The sequence below is a fragment of the Phaethon lepturus genome, unplaced genomic scaffold, assembly GCF_000687285.1.
Source record: "Phaethon lepturus isolate BGI_N335 unplaced genomic scaffold, ASM68728v1 scaffold15575, whole genome shotgun sequence".
Lineage (NCBI taxonomy): Eukaryota > Metazoa > Chordata > Aves > Phaethontiformes > Phaethontidae > Phaethon > Phaethon lepturus.
This window is the reverse complement of record NW_010538516.1, coordinates 284-19,576: the sequence shown is the minus strand read 5'-3', so window position 1 is coordinate 19,576 and position 19,293 is coordinate 284. Positions and strand designations below refer to the sequence as shown.

General features: G+C 36.1%; 1 protein-coding gene across 1 annotated transcript in view; it reads right to left on the bottom strand.

Annotated features, from left to right (window-relative positions):
• LOC104620576 (protein EFR3 homolog A-like) overlaps nucleotides 1-19,059 on the bottom strand; it is a gene marked incomplete at its 5' end in the record, with an annotated part of 20,868 nt that extends 1,809 nt beyond the window's left edge. Inside the window, 10 exons of the mRNA XM_010286843.1 lie at nucleotides 238-341; nucleotides 1,435-1,483; nucleotides 5,114-5,202; nucleotides 10,323-10,450; nucleotides 11,648-11,715; nucleotides 12,235-12,366; nucleotides 13,556-13,717; nucleotides 16,425-16,500; nucleotides 16,934-17,106; nucleotides 19,008-19,059. Of these exons, the coding sequence (XP_010285145.1) occupies nucleotides 238-341; nucleotides 1,435-1,483; nucleotides 5,114-5,202; nucleotides 10,323-10,450; nucleotides 11,648-11,715; nucleotides 12,235-12,366; nucleotides 13,556-13,717; nucleotides 16,425-16,500; nucleotides 16,934-17,106; nucleotides 19,008-19,059 (1,033 nt within the window). The remainder of the gene's footprint in view (nucleotides 1-237; nucleotides 342-1,434; nucleotides 1,484-5,113; nucleotides 5,203-10,322; nucleotides 10,451-11,647; nucleotides 11,716-12,234; nucleotides 12,367-13,555; nucleotides 13,718-16,424; nucleotides 16,501-16,933; nucleotides 17,107-19,007) is intronic.
• Nucleotides 19,060-19,293: the final 234 nt, after the last annotated feature.

The following is a 19,293-nucleotide window of genomic DNA, read 5'->3' as shown; positions in this document are numbered from 1 at the left end:
GTATGAGATTTCCGTTCTTTTTCAAATGGTCTGGGAACAATCAAAGGCACACTTTAAATAACTGGAATTTCCCAACATTGATAATAGTGGAGATAATAGCTGAAGACAAAGAACTGAACTTCTTTAGATGTAACAGCAGCAGTGACAAGATAACATAAATCACCTTTAGCCAGCACATCCCCGTTAATGCTTATAACTAGTATCTTCAATGCTGTAAAACATTTTTCAGAAACTCACTTTGGTTTCACATTGTGCTGCTATTTCTTCAAATGGCGCTTTTTGGAACTTTTCAATCACGAGACGCCTTTTTTCTTTTTCCTGTTCTTCAAGTCCATTGTTATCTTAAAAAAAAAAAAAAAGAAGCAAAGGTAATCTTTGTATTTCAAGTATAAGTGATATAAACCTTCAAACGTGCACTGCAGAAGCAAACAAGCACTGTATTTGAAATGTTGCAAGCATACTCAAAAAGAGCTGCCATCTGTCATTGCTTCTAAAGCAAAATGCAGATACAAGTTCAGGAAGGGTTTGAGGACCCCAGTTTTGCCCCTTTCTTACTATGTGCTTTTAATTATGAGTACATCCAGGCTTCCTTTTGCTTTATTATCTGGACTCAAGATTGCACTTGTCACTCACTGCACACAAGTTCAGCTTCAAGAAAAAAGAAGGGAGTATCCTCCCTCCCAGTATCATGCAGACAGGTAGGCAGAATTTTCTATTAAAATTTGTGAAAAGCGAGTTCAACCTCTATAGGCTGAGTGAACTTACAACCAGCTGGAACTTTCCAGCACCTAAAGAATCTCAGTGATTAGGAAGGTTTGGGAAACTGTCAGACTGAATTATTGTTTAAAATGTCAGTGTTGAGTGTTTAAAACATCAATGCCTACTCCGTATTTTTGACAGGATTTTGGTGGACTTGACAGCATTAATTAGTAATTACTTATAGTGATATGAAATAAGCAAAGTGGATAATTCTGCGTTCTGGTAGCTGGATCACTTGACAGAAAAAATATTCTTTTATAAAACTGAGTGTTTTTGAAGTGCACAATGTGTACTTTACAATCTATTTTCTGAATGCATTGAAGCCCTGAAAATCTTAATATGTAAAAAACATTTAAGCTGCTTTATACACTATCACTCAATGGAACCTGAAAATCTCATGTTACTTATAGCTTGGACTATAAAATTTAATAGAAAACAGGCATTCCAGATGCTTTTCATTCAGCCACATTAGCTTCAGAAAATTAATTCACTAAAATTATCAAGATATCATTTCAGAAATTTAGAAATTACTAACTGAAATTTTAAATAAATTTACTAGCTGAAGAGAAGCAAATGTAATATTTTAATTATGGTATTCTGGCAACATCTTTTTCTCTAGCAATTCCACAGTAATCTAAAACTGTGCTGCACAAACACAATTGTAGTAAGTCTTACCAATTGCTTTCTTCAAAGCTTCAAAGGTGATTTCTTCAGTATTATCAACCTAAACACAAAGAAACAAACCCCCTTAAACCTCCCATAAAACAAGCTTCTAAAAAATAAGGAATGTGATAAAACAGAAGGCCAAAATGTCTACAGAACTTTTCTGCCTTAATAGCTTTATGGAGTTTCTGTGACAGCCGACAGATCACTAATTCATGTTTTTAAGCCACTGCAGTTAGTGAGGAAATTTTTATCAAATGAGATCAACGAAAACTTTCCAAAGACGCACTATGGCAACAATACTTTGGAGAAGGGCTTGAATTTTGGCAGAACACTCCTTTGGTTCAGGAATATGCTGTGGCGTTTCTATACTGTTAAGCTTCGGTTCCGGTTCTTAGTCAGCTGTTGCGAATAACAGCAACTGCTTCCCGAGACTAGTTGAGCTACCAGCAATGCGATACTAAAACAAGAGATGGTAGTGGCAGGTAGAGTGGAGAACGGTTATTGCTTTAGACTAACTTCGTACCAGTATGGGCTCCAAATAATTTGGTGCTTACGTCATAAACACTGGAGCTAAAGGGCCCTTCGTAACAAGCTATGTCTGATGCACTGAGAAAATGTGCTCATTTAGCAATATGAATATCCATTTGCTGCTGCAGATGTACTTCACTAGGAATTGCTTGGGGCTGCAAAATTACTGAATTACTGAAGACACATGAACATTACTCTGAAGAGCTCCAGCTCAGGGATCTTTGTGTTTCAATTCTTCATAGACCTACAGTTTCTGTATCAATAGGTATATTTACAGTGAAACTACTGTGATAACATTAGGGGAGAACGCTTAGGTGGCAGAACAGTGTTTCTTGGCTTGGATTGCCTTACTTTAATCCTTCTAAACTAACTACATGTAAACAGGCACCACTTTTGTTTTTCCTTATGAATATTAATTGTTTAGAATGGTCTCATACGATTTAAAATAGAAGATCTGTAAGGTAGCAAAAAGTTATTTCATAAGACCCCGAATTCTTTCAGTTTTTTAATTCATTGACTTGACGTCCTGTAAATGGAAAAGCCAGAAGAAGTAGCTGTTTCCTTTCTACATCAGTGTTATTTCAGGAGATGGAGCTGTAAATGATACTTTTCTAACAGATTTTACTACATTAGCATTGTATTCTCTACCTCTGAATATATAAAAAGTTAATAAACAGCAAAAAAATCTTTATGTCAAATATTTGTGGATATGGCTAGAGATAAGAAATATTCAGGTTTTTAAATAATCACCTTTTATAGGATTCATATTTGGCAAATATTACTTGTTTATGGCAGCCTTTCAGATTTCTAATTAACATCCGTAGTAGCTGCTGCTATTAGCAGCATTATATTTGTTTATTCACAGAATCACAGAAACACTAGCTACTTTTACAAGTGCTTTCACCTTATAAATTGAGGTAACTATGGAATAAACCATCTTCCTGAACAGGATTCTCTAACAGACTTGACACAACAAAAAACTTTGATTGTGCCGACAAAAGGATAGCATTTGTATTGTATACAATAATAGATATTTTATGGATAAACAGTCTTCTACCTCAGACAGTGTAGAAATGATAACCATACATCATTAATCCTAAAACTTAATTAAGCAGTTTATTCCCTCAATCATAAAGACTTATGCTCACTTATTTTTTTTTCAGTTTAATTCTGCTGACGGTTATGGATTATGTTACAGTACTTGCTAATCTACATAGCAAGAGAACCAGATTTAATATCCTTGTGGAGCTTTTTCTTTTTTTCCTCCTCTTGAGTTATATCCAGTGTATCATACTATGTTGCAGGTGGCCAAAAACACACATTATAAGGGAACAAGAATTAGTAAAAATTACAGAGCACCATTACTGAAGGGAGAGGCTGCCCAGGGAAGTGGTTGAGTCACCATTCCTGGAGGTATTTAAAAGACACGTAGACGTGGCACTTGGGGACATGGTTTAATGGTGGACTTGACAGTCCTAGGTTAATGGTTGGACTCGACGATCTTAAGGGTCTTTTCCAACCTAAATGATTCTATGATTATCTTTTTGAAGGAGCATAATACTGGAGCCTCACCGTGACAGAGAAGTTCATTCTGGTCTATCTACCAGTTTTTCAGTTGTTCACAATGTAGGTATCAAGGTGTAGTCAGCAAAATGGAAAATACTGTTTTCCCCTTTGCATTGTAAACAAACATTGTAAAGTAACTAAAGGAGGAATAATTTTTCACGTGTTTCTGATTAATAAAATTCTTGTTTTTAAGAGAGACAAACAGTAATTCATTATCCAAGACACTGTACCACATTAAACTGAGATTAAATACAAAGGCTTTTACCTACAACTGCTATATCCTCTTCAAAAAATGTCTATATATCAATGCTTAACATAACAATGCTTACCATAGTCATTTGAAATCTGAAATGGAAACTTCTCTCGTTTAATTTCACTTTCAAAAGAGATGCTCAATCATGTGTAATGACATATAATACATGATTTTAAAATAGGATACGAATAGCAAACACCCTAATTCCTATTAAGAGCATTTACTTCCTTCAGAAAGCTAAAGATTGTGATAATCTGTCTTATTTTTCAAACACTTGTTTCTTCTTTCTCCTAAACTTTTATCTATCTTATCTGTATCCTTACCAAAGCACAATAGCAAGAAGTGAACACAAAATATCATGAGGTATCATTAGCACAAAGCAGAAAGGAATAATAACAATGATGCAAAGCATAAATCACTTATGTCACTAAGATCTAAAATGAGGCTTGCTCCTTTGCAATAGCTTAATATTGCATTTTTGACTAACATTCAGCTTGACAGTGTCCACATATTCTGTTTCATGTCCCTAGCCGGTTGGCACTTGAAAATGCTAAAGGTAGGATTCATTTACGGGTACAAATCCCTCAATTTCAACATCTAATCTCAATCACAGTGAACAGAGATCCAGTTAATAAAAATTAGCTGAACCTTGAAAAAGATTCAGTAGAAACAGAAATTTATTTTAAGAAATACTTCAAATGAAGTGTCAAAAGATGTGGGATAATTTTAATTAGAATGTCTTCCTAAGGGTTAATTAGCATCAGCTGCTGTACCCTACATATGAACTTTTTGTTGCTACCTTATCTTTCCCATGTCTTTAAAGCATGGTGTGTTAAACTCTTCTGGAAGGGAAAAGTAACACTCTAACGCTGTGGTGTAAGTAGTCTGCCCAGCCTTTACCTGCCCCTCTTAAAGACAGCAGGTTTCTCACTAGTCTTATATCTGTCAGACCCATGTTGATGAACAAGACTCTCAGATACTTCAAATGACGCAGGGATACAGATGCAGGAACTTATTTGATCCCTCAAAATGCAAAGAAAATATTTTAGAATATTTACTCATAAAATATTAGTTGTTCAGCATATTTATCTATTGCTACCCCATATTCTGCAGTACTGTCTCTAAAAACTATAGTGACAAAAGACTTTACATTTTTATACAGCACAACCAGTGTCAGTGTCTTTTGACAACACATTACTACAAACATAGGAGTTAAAGAAAAATCAAAACCCGAAAGCATTTATCATTGCTAGAACAATTAGATATAAGACTTTCTGGGAAAACTTCATTTGCATTCCTCCTCCGAATATGCTGCTTTAAAATATCCTGTGATTTTCATACCTTATCCTCTGTGTTGTTGCCAGGCAGAATATCCACCTGAATAGATACAGTGTCCACAATGCTCTTCCTCCTGGAGAGTCTGTCCTCATCTAGAAGAAAAACAACTTACCTCACTTTTTGTACAACAGTTAAAACATGATCAATCAAATTTCTACACATCAGATGCAGATTTGTTTCTACATGCCTGTTTACCCCAAGATCATCTAGTTTATCATTTGAATTGTTGTGAAAAATGATGAGTTACTGCTCTAAATTATTAAATGTGAAGGAAAATAACCATTTTACTGTGTCTTCCACCTCTCATCCCAGATCTTGCTATCCTTCCCTTAAAAGGCCAGAATTTTAAAAAATTAGATGAGCTCTTATTCAAATGCATAATAAATAACATATATATAAAATATATAACATATATATATATAATAAAGAACATAGTAACATGATGATATATTGCTGCAGAGTAATTTACAAAAGCCTGAACTTATATTTTTGGTTGTGAAATGGAAATGTTAAGGTCTTAATCTGAAGGTATTCTAAAACAGAAAAGGGCTTCTTGGAAGATGACTCATTGACAGAATAACGATTTCTCACTGGAAATTAACAATCCTTCCTTATTCTTGTTGATACAAGTACCATACTCAGAGAGTCTAAAAATCTACCAAGTGAAAAAAATTCTCTCCATTTCTGACTTCCTACAAATATTTCAGTAAATCCAGCTGGCCTAAAAATTTGTCATAGGTTGACCCACTGTACCAATACTAAAAGGAGCACCACAATTTTGTTAATGCATAAGCAGATTATGATCAAATGATCCTTTGAGTTGATGGATTTTCCTTTTGTGACTGCATTCCTCAGACAATACACCAATAATCTTTTCTCATTTTTGACATTTACAATTAAGAAAAAACAGTAAAAATGCATTTCCAGAGGTGTCATGAAGATCCTCTGACAAATGGAGACTTGACTGGCCTGACTTCCGTGCATCTTATTTAGAAAATCATCAATTGCCATATCACATTTTAGATTTTAGCTGAGATGAAGCCATTTGGACCTGGCCATTATTATGATGACTTGCACTGCACGTAGTTAGAAGCACCTACAGGCACTTGATACTAAGATAAGGAGAATGACTGTAAAACTCCCCTATCACAAGGTAATTTATGCTGGTTCTTCTGCAACCTTTGTTTAAATCATTTCTAGCAAAGCACTTCTGCAGTGCAAATATTGAGCATGAACAAACAGAATTCATTCCAGCACAGCTGAACATACTCAGCTTTTAAAAAACCAAGAAGAATCAGAAGTCACATAAATAAAATGGCATTTGAAGATCAAGAGGCAGTGAAAGAACAAGATTAGTGAAAAACACCTGAATTCTAGCTATCTTTGCCAGGTTCTTGGAGGCCCTGAGCATTTGAAGTGGCATTTTGAAGGATTTACTGAATTTTTAAATCCCTGACGGCTCACTGGTACATGACCCAATACATAGAGTCTGAGGAAAGCACCTTAGCCCTCAAGAGTAAGCACAAGACAAAACTACATCTTTGCTGCCATCTTGCTGCTCTCTCTATAATTGACAGGCAAACACCAAAAGAAATTTTTGGGACTACTTTTGATAGAATTAATTTTTATAATGGATGCCTCACTATACTTCTCTAATAAAAATGCTCATTCTTCTCTAATTTCAACACATTATGTGAGTAAAAAATTGTGAAAATGGCAATTTTTTCTGTTATACGATATAAAGCTTGTTCTCCACGCACACGAAGGCGCCCAGAGGCACAAGGCCAATGGTGGACCCCCAATACCCACAGCCCCAGCCCCTGCCAGGGTTGTCCTGGGAGTCTTGGCCCCACGATCGAAGGGTGGCACCCACCCCATGGGGCAGTGGGAGCAGCTCTCTGGGTCATCTCACTGTGCAAGGCAGGGTCAAGTGCCTGGGGCATGAGACACTTTGTGGGATGGAGGGGAGCAGCCTCTTGGGATTGCACAAGGCTTAGTATGGGATGTTTAGGGGAGGAAGCAAGGGTGGGGAAAAGGAGGATTGACATGGTTTGGGGAGGAGCAAGCAAGAAAAAGAGAGGGATAAGGGGTTAAAGGCATCAGTCCCACGTAAACCCGTGGCTGATCAGTACGCGCATCTGGCCATGCCCTGAGCCTCATCAGTGCAGACTGTCCCGGCTTCTCATTAAATCCCATTTCTCTTTTCCTCGGTGAGGGACTCTTTATTATTTATGCAGGCTTGTGTATGGGGGTCTGAGCGCAGCAACTGGAGTCAGACCACGGGTCAGAGGACCTGTGTGTCTGGCACGAGTAAAGGTGCACAGCATCAGCGCGTGATCACGAGGGAATATCGGAGTGGACCAGTAGGTGAGTAGGTCAAGTGGTCTAGGAGCTGGAGGCGTCCGTGTGTGTCTGGCTTGCTTCGTGTCTCTGAGGAGGAGGCACCTGGAGGGACTGGGAGGCCCAGGCCAACCGTCACAAAGTCCATGGAACCTTGGGGGTCGACCAAGAGCCATGTGTGCACACGCGTGTGCATTACTGTGCACAAGGGGGATCTGTAGCAGCAGCTAGACTGGGACTGTGGGCCCAGCAACTGGGGAGACTGGGAACCAGGAGACAGCTGGTGGGTAGGCAGTGTCTAAGCCTAGCTACTGGCAGGATGCACACAGAACATATGCACGTATACATGTCCCACTAATGGACCTTTATCCTGAACAGCCAGCAAGCAAGAGGAAGCATCTTACTGTTCTGTGAACAGCTGTGAGCTTCTTCCAACTTTCTACCAAGTTCTTGTAATTCCACTCAAAATGGTAATTAGTACTGTCACAAGAATGATACCTATAGCCCTACTACCTGCTCAGGAAAAGAAAATAGGAAGCAAATATACCACAGATTTCCAAATCAAGAGTAAACACAAAGGCAAACGTTGCAGCAGCTAACATTGCTACAGGTATATCAAGGAGATAAACAAAAAAAAGCTGAAGGAAACACTAAGTACAACACAAACATGATTTCTGGCCTAAAGGTCTAAAGGCCTTCTAAAAGCATACTGTTTTTTTGAGTGTGCACATCCTATACGCACATCACAGCTAGCAGGAGAGCAGGCTGACCTACAACTCATTTTTACCTTTTGTATTGTGTCTGCATTTATGAGGTTTTTTGCCTGATGGAAATAGAGCTAAATTAAAAAAAAAAATTATGTATGTATAGACAAAAAATGACTAAATGTACATTTAAATTATCATCTTCCCTCCTACCCAAATAAGGAAGGCAACAAAGTACAAAAAATATGAATGTCTTGCAAACTGATAAGAAGTACCAAAAACTGAAACAGAGACAGTATGAAGGTTTTGTGTCTATAAATCGCTGTCAAGCACTACATCATTAATATTCAGAAATACTAGAAATAATTAGGATAAAGTCTTGACTGGCATTTTGGGTTCAACCATAGCTTTCACGGGAATATACAAAAAATTGATCCATCTTTTACTAAAATTATTGATATAATTTGAAACATTATATTCTAGCATTATAATTTAGTAGTAGCAATCAAACATTTCAGTCAATAAAAAAATTTTAGAATTCCAAAATATTCACTTTGGTCCTGATTTAGTTAAACAAAAACCTTGGAAGCTCAACATCTCACAGGATCAGAGATTAATGATCCTAATCAGATATGACAACAGACATGAAACCAGTGTTGGTTACTGCTCTTTGCAAAAGATTATAACACAAAAAACCCCCACCCATCTAATTCACACACTCTAAGATCTAGCATTAAATATGGCTGTTTCTCATCATCTGAAGAAGCAGTTAATTACATACTTGCAGCTAAACTCACTTAACCTTGTCAGAACTTACATTTCTTCCTGTGTAGGAATGCATTTTTATGAAAGTACCCAAGAAAACCCTAGCAAGGTTATTTGGGTATAAATACATCTCTTTTTCTAGAAGACGCTTAACATAGATTTCCAACTAGGCTATCTTTCTCATTCCGTTCTCATTCACTCACTGAAAGACAGTAAGAATTGAAAACGTAACATTTCCTTACTTGCTACCTACCTCTTCTGCCAATACTAAAATACGATGTTAACTAGTTTTTTGGATGCCAGAAGAAATAATCTGTCAAGTATAGCAACATTTTCCTTTTTAGAAGATGACAACCAGCAACAGAAAACAGAGATTACAGCTGTGTCTCAGAGCATGTCATTAGTTTGCCTGCTAGCATAGGGGACAAAACCACATCTGCTGTTCTGAAGAACTCATTCCCTCCCATAGCAGCTATCCAAAAAACACTTATGCAAAGGCAGGCAGCAATGTCTCTGAATCGTACTGCAAGTGTGACAGATCTGGCATTCACTGTCCGTATGTACTACGTTTCTTTCTATGCATGAGCTACAAAACATGGGAATCATATTTTCCTGCTAGGAACTTTTATTTCTCAAAAAAGTCATGCTTCAGACTGGGATGTCCCATAGCCTATTCAAATAATAACCCGTTATGTACAGCCACAAAACATGCACAGTTGGTAAAACAAATACTTAAAAAATTTTTTTCAGTAAGTTGCTCAATTGGCTGTTGGAAATATATTAAAAGTGGAAAATGCACAATGTCATATATTCATGCATCCTGGGTGGCACAAACTCTCACAAATCTTCCTCAGGCATACTTTATTTTCATTGTATTATCTGACACTAAACTATCATAGGTATCTAATGGAGGAAAACATAACATTCTTGATTAAATTAGCATCTGCTTGTTGAGAATTTGACTAAGGCAAATAAGTCAGCATAAGGCCAGATGGCAAAAGGATGGGATATATTCCATCCAGTGTTTACATAAAAGGGATAAAGTATGCTAACTTGTGTAATCCTTCCTCACCTGGTAATTCAAATTAATACAGAAAAACATTAATAATCACCACTATCTTCTAGGTATTCTTTCAAAAATGAAGACTTCATTACAAAGAGTTGAAGTGGGTTCAAGAACTTTCTGTGTCACCTCCTTAATTTAAGGGGGAAAAAAAATCTTAAAGGACACCAAGTTGAAATTTCTTAGCAATAATACAATAGCTAGTGAGAAAAAAACAAAATTATACTATGATTAAATTCCGTTGCCAAGTAGTCACATGACATTTCATTGGCACAAAACATATCAAGAAAGCATTCTTAATAACTGGTACTTAGTTGTTTTGCCACTAATCACCACTTACCTGTTACCTGGGGTACATATGGAACTGACAATCTTTCCACACTGTATCCACTGCCTCCTAATGATTCTGCAATCTTGTTTGTCAGGAAAAATAAATTTTTTTCATGCTTCTCTAAGGATTTTGGAAGACTGTCAAAATATATATTTGAAGTTATTATCTATCAACAGAGATTTTTTTCATTAAATAAAATATTTTGCCAATGTCTGCAAGCAACCAAAATTGGTCAATGGTAATGATTTGATGGAAACAAAACTTGCTCAGTTTTTTGGAATGAATATGCACCCCAAAATGAGTTCACTGAATACCTCTGCAATATTTTAAATTACCTTAACACTTCTTGGGTATCTGAAATATGTTCCTCACCTATTCTGCTACATCTTGAGAGAATGTGGTTTCTGTTAAATAGAAAAAACTGCAGATTAATAGTATTTGCCATTTGCCAGCAATGTGCCCTCATGGCAAAAGAGGCTAAGGGTATCCTGGGCTGCATTAGAAGTTCTGCCAGCAGGCGAGGTGGGTGATCCTTCCCCTCTACTCAGCACTGGTAAGGCCACACCTGGAGTACTGTGTCGAGTACTGTGTCAAGTGCTGGGCTCCCCAGGACGGGAGAGACATAAGAGTCCAACAAAGGGCCACTAAGATGGATTAAGGGACTGGAACATCTCTCCAATGAAGAAAGATTGAGAGAGCTGGGACAGTTCAATACAGAGAAAAGAAGGTAGATCTTATCAATGTGCACAACTACCTTAAGGGAGGGAGGGTGGAAGGACAATAGGGCCAGGCTCTTTTCAGTGGTGCCCAGTAACAGGACCAGAAGCAATGGGCACAAACTGAAACACAGAAGGTTCTGTTTGAACATCACGAAACATTTTTTTACTGTGAGGGTGACCAAGCACTGGCACAGGTTGCCCCGAGAGGTTGTGGAGTCTCCATCCTTGGAGATATTCCAAAGCCATCTGGATGTGCGTCTGGACAGTGTGCTCTAGGTGACCCAGCTTGAGCAGGGGGGTTGGAACAGATGATCTCCAGAGGTCCCATTCAACCTCACCCATTCTGTGATTCAGTGAAAAATCATTTTTCTGTTTTAGCACTTACACCAAGCATCATACTATGCAGATCTAAGAGCCTCTGACTACAATACAAAAAGTCTGAAAACCACATTTTTTTCAGATATGCATATATGCTTGGTTTTCTTCTGCCTATCCTGTACACTATTAAACTTCTAAATTATTTTTCCCATATGCAACTTATTTCAATTATGTGTGATTTTTAATAGTAAAAGAGGTACTTCACTGTTCATTAATTCACATTCTATATCTACTTACTTGCATTTGTCTTTGAAAATTGTTTCTGGTAGAAAGTAAGATGCTTCCAGACTTCTAGTTTCGATGACCTGAAAAAAAACAAGACAAGTAGTACAAATGGAATAGTTCCATAGCTATTTTCTCCAACGGCTAAACTGATTAAAGAGGTTCTACTGTAGCAGATTACCAATCCTCCACTAATATCCACTTCAGCACAAATGAGACCTTTAGAATTTTTTTTAACCAGAGAAAAAGATTGTGGCATTCACCCTTTAGACTAAAAATCTGGTTCCCATGGTCTTGTGCATGTCAGTACTGTTTTACCAAAGCCAGTGAGGCTGTAAAGTCTTATACCAGATGGGGATTTAGCCCATTATATAAGGTACCATAAACAAAATAAAAATGCTATACCTTGAGAGAGAATATTCTGTGCATGATTTATGAGTCATCAAGTAATGCAATGACAGACCAAAGACAATGAGCAAGGTTGGTGGACACAAATACAGGAGATCAACACCACAAGCAATTACTTGACAGAAGTTATTTACCTACTTTACAGTAGACTGTGTATTGTTCTAAATGACTTAAATTGCTTAATTGTGTGTTACCTTGCTGACATGCTGGCAAAAGGCAGGAACTGCAATCATCTGGCTCAGAAAGTTTAGATATGCTGCAACCAATGCCATGACACCACAACGATTAAACATTGGCAGATTATCTTCATTGATGATGGCAATGTCCTGAAACATAAAGGATAGCATTATACAGTTAACAGGCTATTCCAAATATATGGAAGTCAAAATTATTATCAGTAACACTAGCTGGTTATGATGATGACTATCTGGCATTACTTAGCATTTAATACCTCGCATCTTAAAATTCAAGTCTTTTAGCTCACTCCTGAATTAGGTATATATTGATCTGAAATTAGCCTGAAGGATTCAACCTCTATGAAGAGAAATAAGTCTACTCAACTCAGACTTCTGTTTCCCAGAAAGAGAGTACAGGTTAGTGACTGGTAGTCTCTTGTCCTTACCACCTGCTGATCGTAACTATTTTTCAGGAAAACTAGAAACAGTAGTTTAATAATAAAAATCACTCTTGTGACCACAGCTACAGTACCATAAATGGAATTATTTAATGCTTATTAGCATTTCTATGTTTATTTAGATGTATTATTTTAGTTTTAATAAAACACTAATGACATTTTCATCACGTAAGGATCTGGTTCAGTGACATTTTAAAATTAAGGATGCACTCTGCATTTCAGAGGTTTCATGACGCAGGTGCACATTAGGGAATAAGGCTAATGATGGAGAGTGAACTGGGAATACAAGACACAATTTCACTAAATTTCCATGGCACATGCTAGCACTATTTTTTTTGAATGCTTACATTTCAACACAGGTAAACCTACTGAGGACTGTATGCAACTAGGAAATAATGTTTGATCCTGTAGAGAAAATCTTAAGGAATAAAGCCTATCAACACATTGAAAGAATTTTACTCTTAAGGTAAGATTAAATAGCCTAGTTTGACAAATATTTCCAAACAACCAATTAACCACAAGCTTTCTTCCAAAGTGAGGAGAGTCCATATATTTTATACAGAACATTGATGCAAGATCACAGGTTGTAAGAATATTTTGTCAATCTGCTAAAGAATGTATCAGTGATTCTAGGGAATGTTTCAACAAATTTCCACATCTGCTGTATTTCCTGAAGAGAACATGCTGTAGAAGTTTGTAACAAATCTCATTAGTTGAAGCTTCCCTATTAATGTGTTAGGTATACAGTGCGCTTCCTTAATGGATCTATGGATGTGATTTCCAATTTGAAGATCAAAATGCAAACAGGAAAATTTATCCACATCTCCAATTACAAATATAAATTGTTAATCAATGAACTCAACACTGATTCAGATTCATACCTGCAAAGCAATAGCTAATCGAATGAGGTCAATTACCACTTCTTCATTGGCTAGTTCAATTGTGGTAAGAGCTAGAGATGTAAACAGCAGTTCAAAATTTTTTTGTACGTTGTCTTCTTCTTTGCAGCCCAAGTAGATGTGTCTGTACAACTGCTGGCCATGCTATAAAAGACAAAAAAAGGGAAAATTAAAATCACAGAATAATTTAGGTTAGAAAGGATATTTTAAGGTACTCTAGTCCAACTCCCTACTCCAAGCAGGGCCAACTTTGATGTTAGATGATTTTAGATGGAGAATTAAAAAAAAAAAAAGATAAAATACATGTATACGCATACATACACAAACAAGTACATGATTAATCAAGGAGCCCACTGGTTTACTACCATAACAGCAGCTTCTTTATAAACACAGTACTGTTCTGTTTTCTGTAGAAGAGTACAGATAGGGAAGATGATAGAGAATTGCACATGAATGCTGCACTGTCTGTCAGACACTGGCATTCATTTCCTATTGAAATAGATTTTTAAAAATTGCCCATTTCAAAAGGAGAAAATAAAAAGTTCTTAAAACATTCTCAAGAACGTTCAAGTAGCTGAGGAGCTTCAAGGGTTATCCTTGTGAAGACATCAAATTTGTTCATTAAGCAAGTCTCCCTGAATAGCAAATGAGAAAAAATTCTTCTAGAGGGTGTTTCAGAAGATGACTAGGGCTCATTTCCCAGTATGCATAGGGAGGCTCTAGTGAAGAATGTAGGTTATCTAATGGAAGACCCCCAACTTCAAAAGTGACTTTCCTTTCCTCGTAACAGTGCTTAACCAAATCTTTGTAAAGAAACTATTATTTCAACAGAAAAATAGGAAGACACAGAAAGGGAGGCTAAGAAGCAGGTTTTGCATGCAACACATGACTCAGTACCACCCCAGCATTCTTAGTCTATAGAGGATACAGGTCTGTATGAGCTGACACAATTAAATTTCAAGATCTAAGGACTGATGCTTTACCTCTGGAAGTACTAGTTCAGCTTTAGAAGGAGAAAGAAAACTCATTTTTATCATCTGTTTTTCAAGCAGGACATATTTACTTAAGAAATAATAAAGATGTTGTTGGTCTTTTTAATATTCCTAAAATCAAATATATAGTTGTTCAAATATATGCTTTACTTAGAAAAGAGGGAAACAGAACTATTAGCAGAGCACAGAAGCTACTATGAAATAAGCACAGTAAAAGTTAGCTGTTTAAAGACACAGTATGTTTGGAAAATAAAAGTAACGGAATTAACCCACTGATAAAGAATTGCACTTAGATATGAAAATAGAATATTATGTGTATTTTCTTGACACCTTTCTAGAAGATTGCAAAATGCAAGAAGTTCAACATTTCCCTTTAAAGAAAGGATAGAAACAAACCTCCTGGCTTTGAGAGGGTGGACTGACAGGAAAAGAGCTTTGTGCCTATGTCTGATTTAATTCCACCTAATTTTAGGTACTGAAATTCCTAAGTATGACACACAATTGCCTTTAGATCCCCATCTAACATCAAACAAGCCTCATTGGTCACTCAGATCTTAATGGATTTCTGGAGGTGCTTCACCCCTCTCCTTTGATAATGCAGGGAATCTAGGAAGAGAAAGCTGCCAACATACACATCCAATCTAGGTGAGTAACATTAGGTTTATGATAAGCACCTAAAACAATATCACATAGATAATTATTGAATGACTTCATTCCTCAGGGTTAATACATTTTTTAGAAGACTGCATAATCTTTTCTTGACCTGATAAGAGTCTGTTTTCCTGCCTTCTTTTTCAGATGAGAGTTAACAATTCAAATATTTAGTTTGACAGTTAAGATTTTAATCTAGCAAAATCAGTAAATACAACTTATCCAAACTGTTTTAAATCCTAGAGATTAAATTGATGAATTAAAATTTAATTCACTTTTTACAAAGATACATTACTAATAATTGCCAATGTTGGAGTACTCTTTATTTATTATTTCAGTATTAATCAAAACAGGTGTAAATATACCGCAAGGAATATCAGCTGTATTAACTTAGCAAGCACATTTATCTTACAGTGTTACTTGAAAGCCACACAACTCCATTTTGCATATTATTATATATGTACTGTTTTTGTCACCAGGCAAGGTAAACTGCAATTCTTCTCATTTTTATAATTAGAATATGAAATTAAGTCTCCACTCTGAAGACACCAATATTTTTATTTCACAGCTAATAGGAAACAAATAAAAAAAAAAGTATGGAATAGCTGTGAGAAATGAATATATTTTCTCAGGCAGATAACAGTGATAAACATTCTAAAGCCTTCTTGAGCTGACTTCAGTAATTTTTATTTTTTGTTTCCAAACATATATATTTTGTGTATATACATATACAGATATACACAGATAAGTTATAGTCAGGAATGACAGAGCACACTAATAACTATATGCAGTTTCCCCACATAGAAAATAAGCTGTTTATTGTGAAGAAGGAATTTCACTCCACATAAGCATCATCTAAAAAAAAATATTTTTTTTTTGTTAGAACCAAACATACTCCAAAATCAACTGGTGCAATGTCCTATTAAAATCAATCTTGTAAGGAAGTGCATTTTTCAGAATCATGGTTTAGATATACAATGTTCTAATTTCATGCATGCAAGGATTTTCACTGAAGACATAAACGAAAATTTTATGCCATGGAACCACCTCTCAAGTATCGAGAGCACCTCAACATTGAAATCACTGTAATTTTAATTAAAATCACTCAATACTGATCTCTGCAGCTTGTTGCAAAAACACATTTGTAAAACAAAAGCAAAGCAACTGGTTCAGTTACCTTAGAAAAGTTATTTTTTTTCATCTATTACCTTTTTCATGAAGCTCACATCTTGCCTTGAAATTTTGTCTCGTTTTATCTTTAGATCAGAAACATCTGGTATTATTCTACAAAGGAAACAAAAATGTCATTTTAGCACAAAGAAGTTGAAAAGGAAGAGGATGTGAAATATATGAACTATTCAAACAAATCTTGAAGCAATTTCCATTTTAACTATATCCATGTTTAATAACAACATTCAAATTTCAGTTGAAGAGAGAGAACCATAAACAGAATTACAACAACCACTTATATTTTTTTCTCTACATAAAATACCGTATTCTGTCTTCCACAGTTACAACTAGCAGATATTTGGAATGGTCATTTAGGGTATCATGCACTTACCTGTAAAACTCTTGCCATCAATAAATGATTCTAAGCATTTATCAAAATAGTACATTAACATTCCATATTAAGAAAATTTTTTTAAAACCAACAGTACTTATCACTCAAATATTGAACTAGAATTTCAAGTAGGTCAAAACAAACAAAGAGAATTACCGAATCCCTCTGAGCTTTGCTCTGTTGTCATGTCGATCAATGAGATTATGCAGTATTTCCAAGACCAGCTGCCTTAGCTCAGAGTCTTCCATAAGTGAAGGAGACAATAATGGGTCCAGAAATGGGGGAGGAAGTGCATTAGTTATCGTTGTTGCTTTGTATCCTGAAGTCACCTGTTCATTGTTGGAAATAAAATTCATGTGTATCATTATTGCCTTATAAGAATTACTTGCAGCTGTCACTCACTTTCTGGTGGGCTTGCTTTGGCATCTGAAAGGTGGACTCAAATGGAATTATTGCACTAGTTTTGAAAATTCCTACACTCACTATGAATTTGGAAGGGCTTTAGTACTCATGTTCAAATCAACTCCCTCACCTGTTTTAAAGTGGTATTTCTTAGCATCCTTCCTCTGCCAACATACCCAAAAGAAAAAATAAAGGTATCATTTATGACATTTTTTTGAAACATGCCCTTTGGGTCCTTTGCTGCCTGCCAGGGTTAAACCACAACATGTGAGCAAGCACTAGTCCTACAACATAACTGAACAGGTTGAAAAGAAACTGGTTGTCCGAGGAGTGTGAGGGCATATGAAGGTATCTAATAAATCATTTTGAAAATGGAAAATTACTAATACTACAAGAAGTAAGGCTGTGAATAGAAGTGCATACTACTTTTAATGATGTGCCAGATTTTAACTGCCTATACAACATTAAGTTGTCTGCCTGTGTTATCTGCAACAGACTAATTGTGTCATGAAGTATTATTTTTTTGCAAAGAACATACGATGTACAATGCTCAGTTCAGTACACAGAACAGGGAGGGTTCACCGGTTTGTAGTTCGTTATTATGTGTGCAGACTACACCATATATACCACAACAAAAGCTTTGCTCTGAATACAAATTCCTTCCCACATTTTTTTCACCATACTTACTAATGTCTGAGTAATTCATTAAGCATGAAAGCATTCACTTTCACATCTTTGTGCCATAATGGGATTTTACCTCCATAGTCCAAAAGAGGACCAAAAACAAAATTCAGTGTCAAAAATTTTAATTCATTCCACATGCACAATTTGAATCCCTTAAAACATACTTATAGGCTATGGAGCACCCCAAATAATTAGAACAATTCTCACTGACTTCAATGGAAATTTTTAAAACTGGTGAGATGAATATTACCAGGAACAATTTAGGCATATCTGAGTTTATCTTTAATGAAAATAATGTGCAAAATGACCCCGAGGTCCTTTCTAACAACCCTTAAACTGCAACTGTGAATGCTCAGCTCTTCTGCAAGCCAGAATCTATAATTTCATATTCTGACAAAGAACAGTTTAACTGATTTGTCTAACAGCACACACAAATTTCTCATCAAAGCAGGGATAGAAACTCATTTTCCAGGAAGGCATCTAATCCTTCAGTAATGAAATAATTCTTTATGTTATTCCCCTACTTCAGGCACTAAATAGATTTCAGCTTCTGCAACAAAATAGGCCAGGATTCTACAGTCAAAAGCCTCCTTTACTACCCACTTCTGATTCTGAAATAAAACAGGATGTATTTCCAGAAATACTCTTGGAAAGTTTACAGTTAAAAATGTATTTGTGATAAAACAGTTAATTATACCTTACGAGAAACTTCAGGAATACTAGGGAGGGATTAACAACGGTGCCTGACGGTCTAAGGGCTTGGAGATAGACATCCATTCCTAGCGTTAAAAATATTAGCCATTCTACTAATTACAGCTTTTCTGGTGTCAGAGACAAAAGTGATTTCACTTTCATGTTGCTAGCAGTGCTGGCAGAACTAGTCAACTCAACCTACTCTACAGTATTCTTTTGTAACTGCAGATAGTCACTGATATTCACTAAAGTGTGCTAAGAGAGGGAGGAATATTTCTTGAGCTGCTGTTGATGTAAGTTGGGAAAATGCTGTCACAATTTTACCCAGCAGAACTGCAGATCTATGCAATATGAAGGTTTGTTTCATTTCATAATACTTATATGTAAAAATGTATACATAAAGTGAAACATTGTAGATTATAACATAATATACTGAACATAAAGGGCTTACCATAAGTAAAGATCTCAATAACATGATTTGAATCCTCCTAGTTCCCAAATCTCTACAATTCAAAAAGGTGAAAATTAGTTTCTTTGCATATATTCAAAACATTATTCTACTTGAGACATCATTCTAACAACTGCATTTTTGACAAGTGAATATAGAGGTCTCTGAAGGGGTGCTGGATGGCCACAAATAAGGGGCTAATATCTCCAAAAGAGATGCAATAACTAAATGTTTTTGAAAGGGACATTTATAGGAATGCTTAAAAAACAAAGCACATACAATTGAAAAA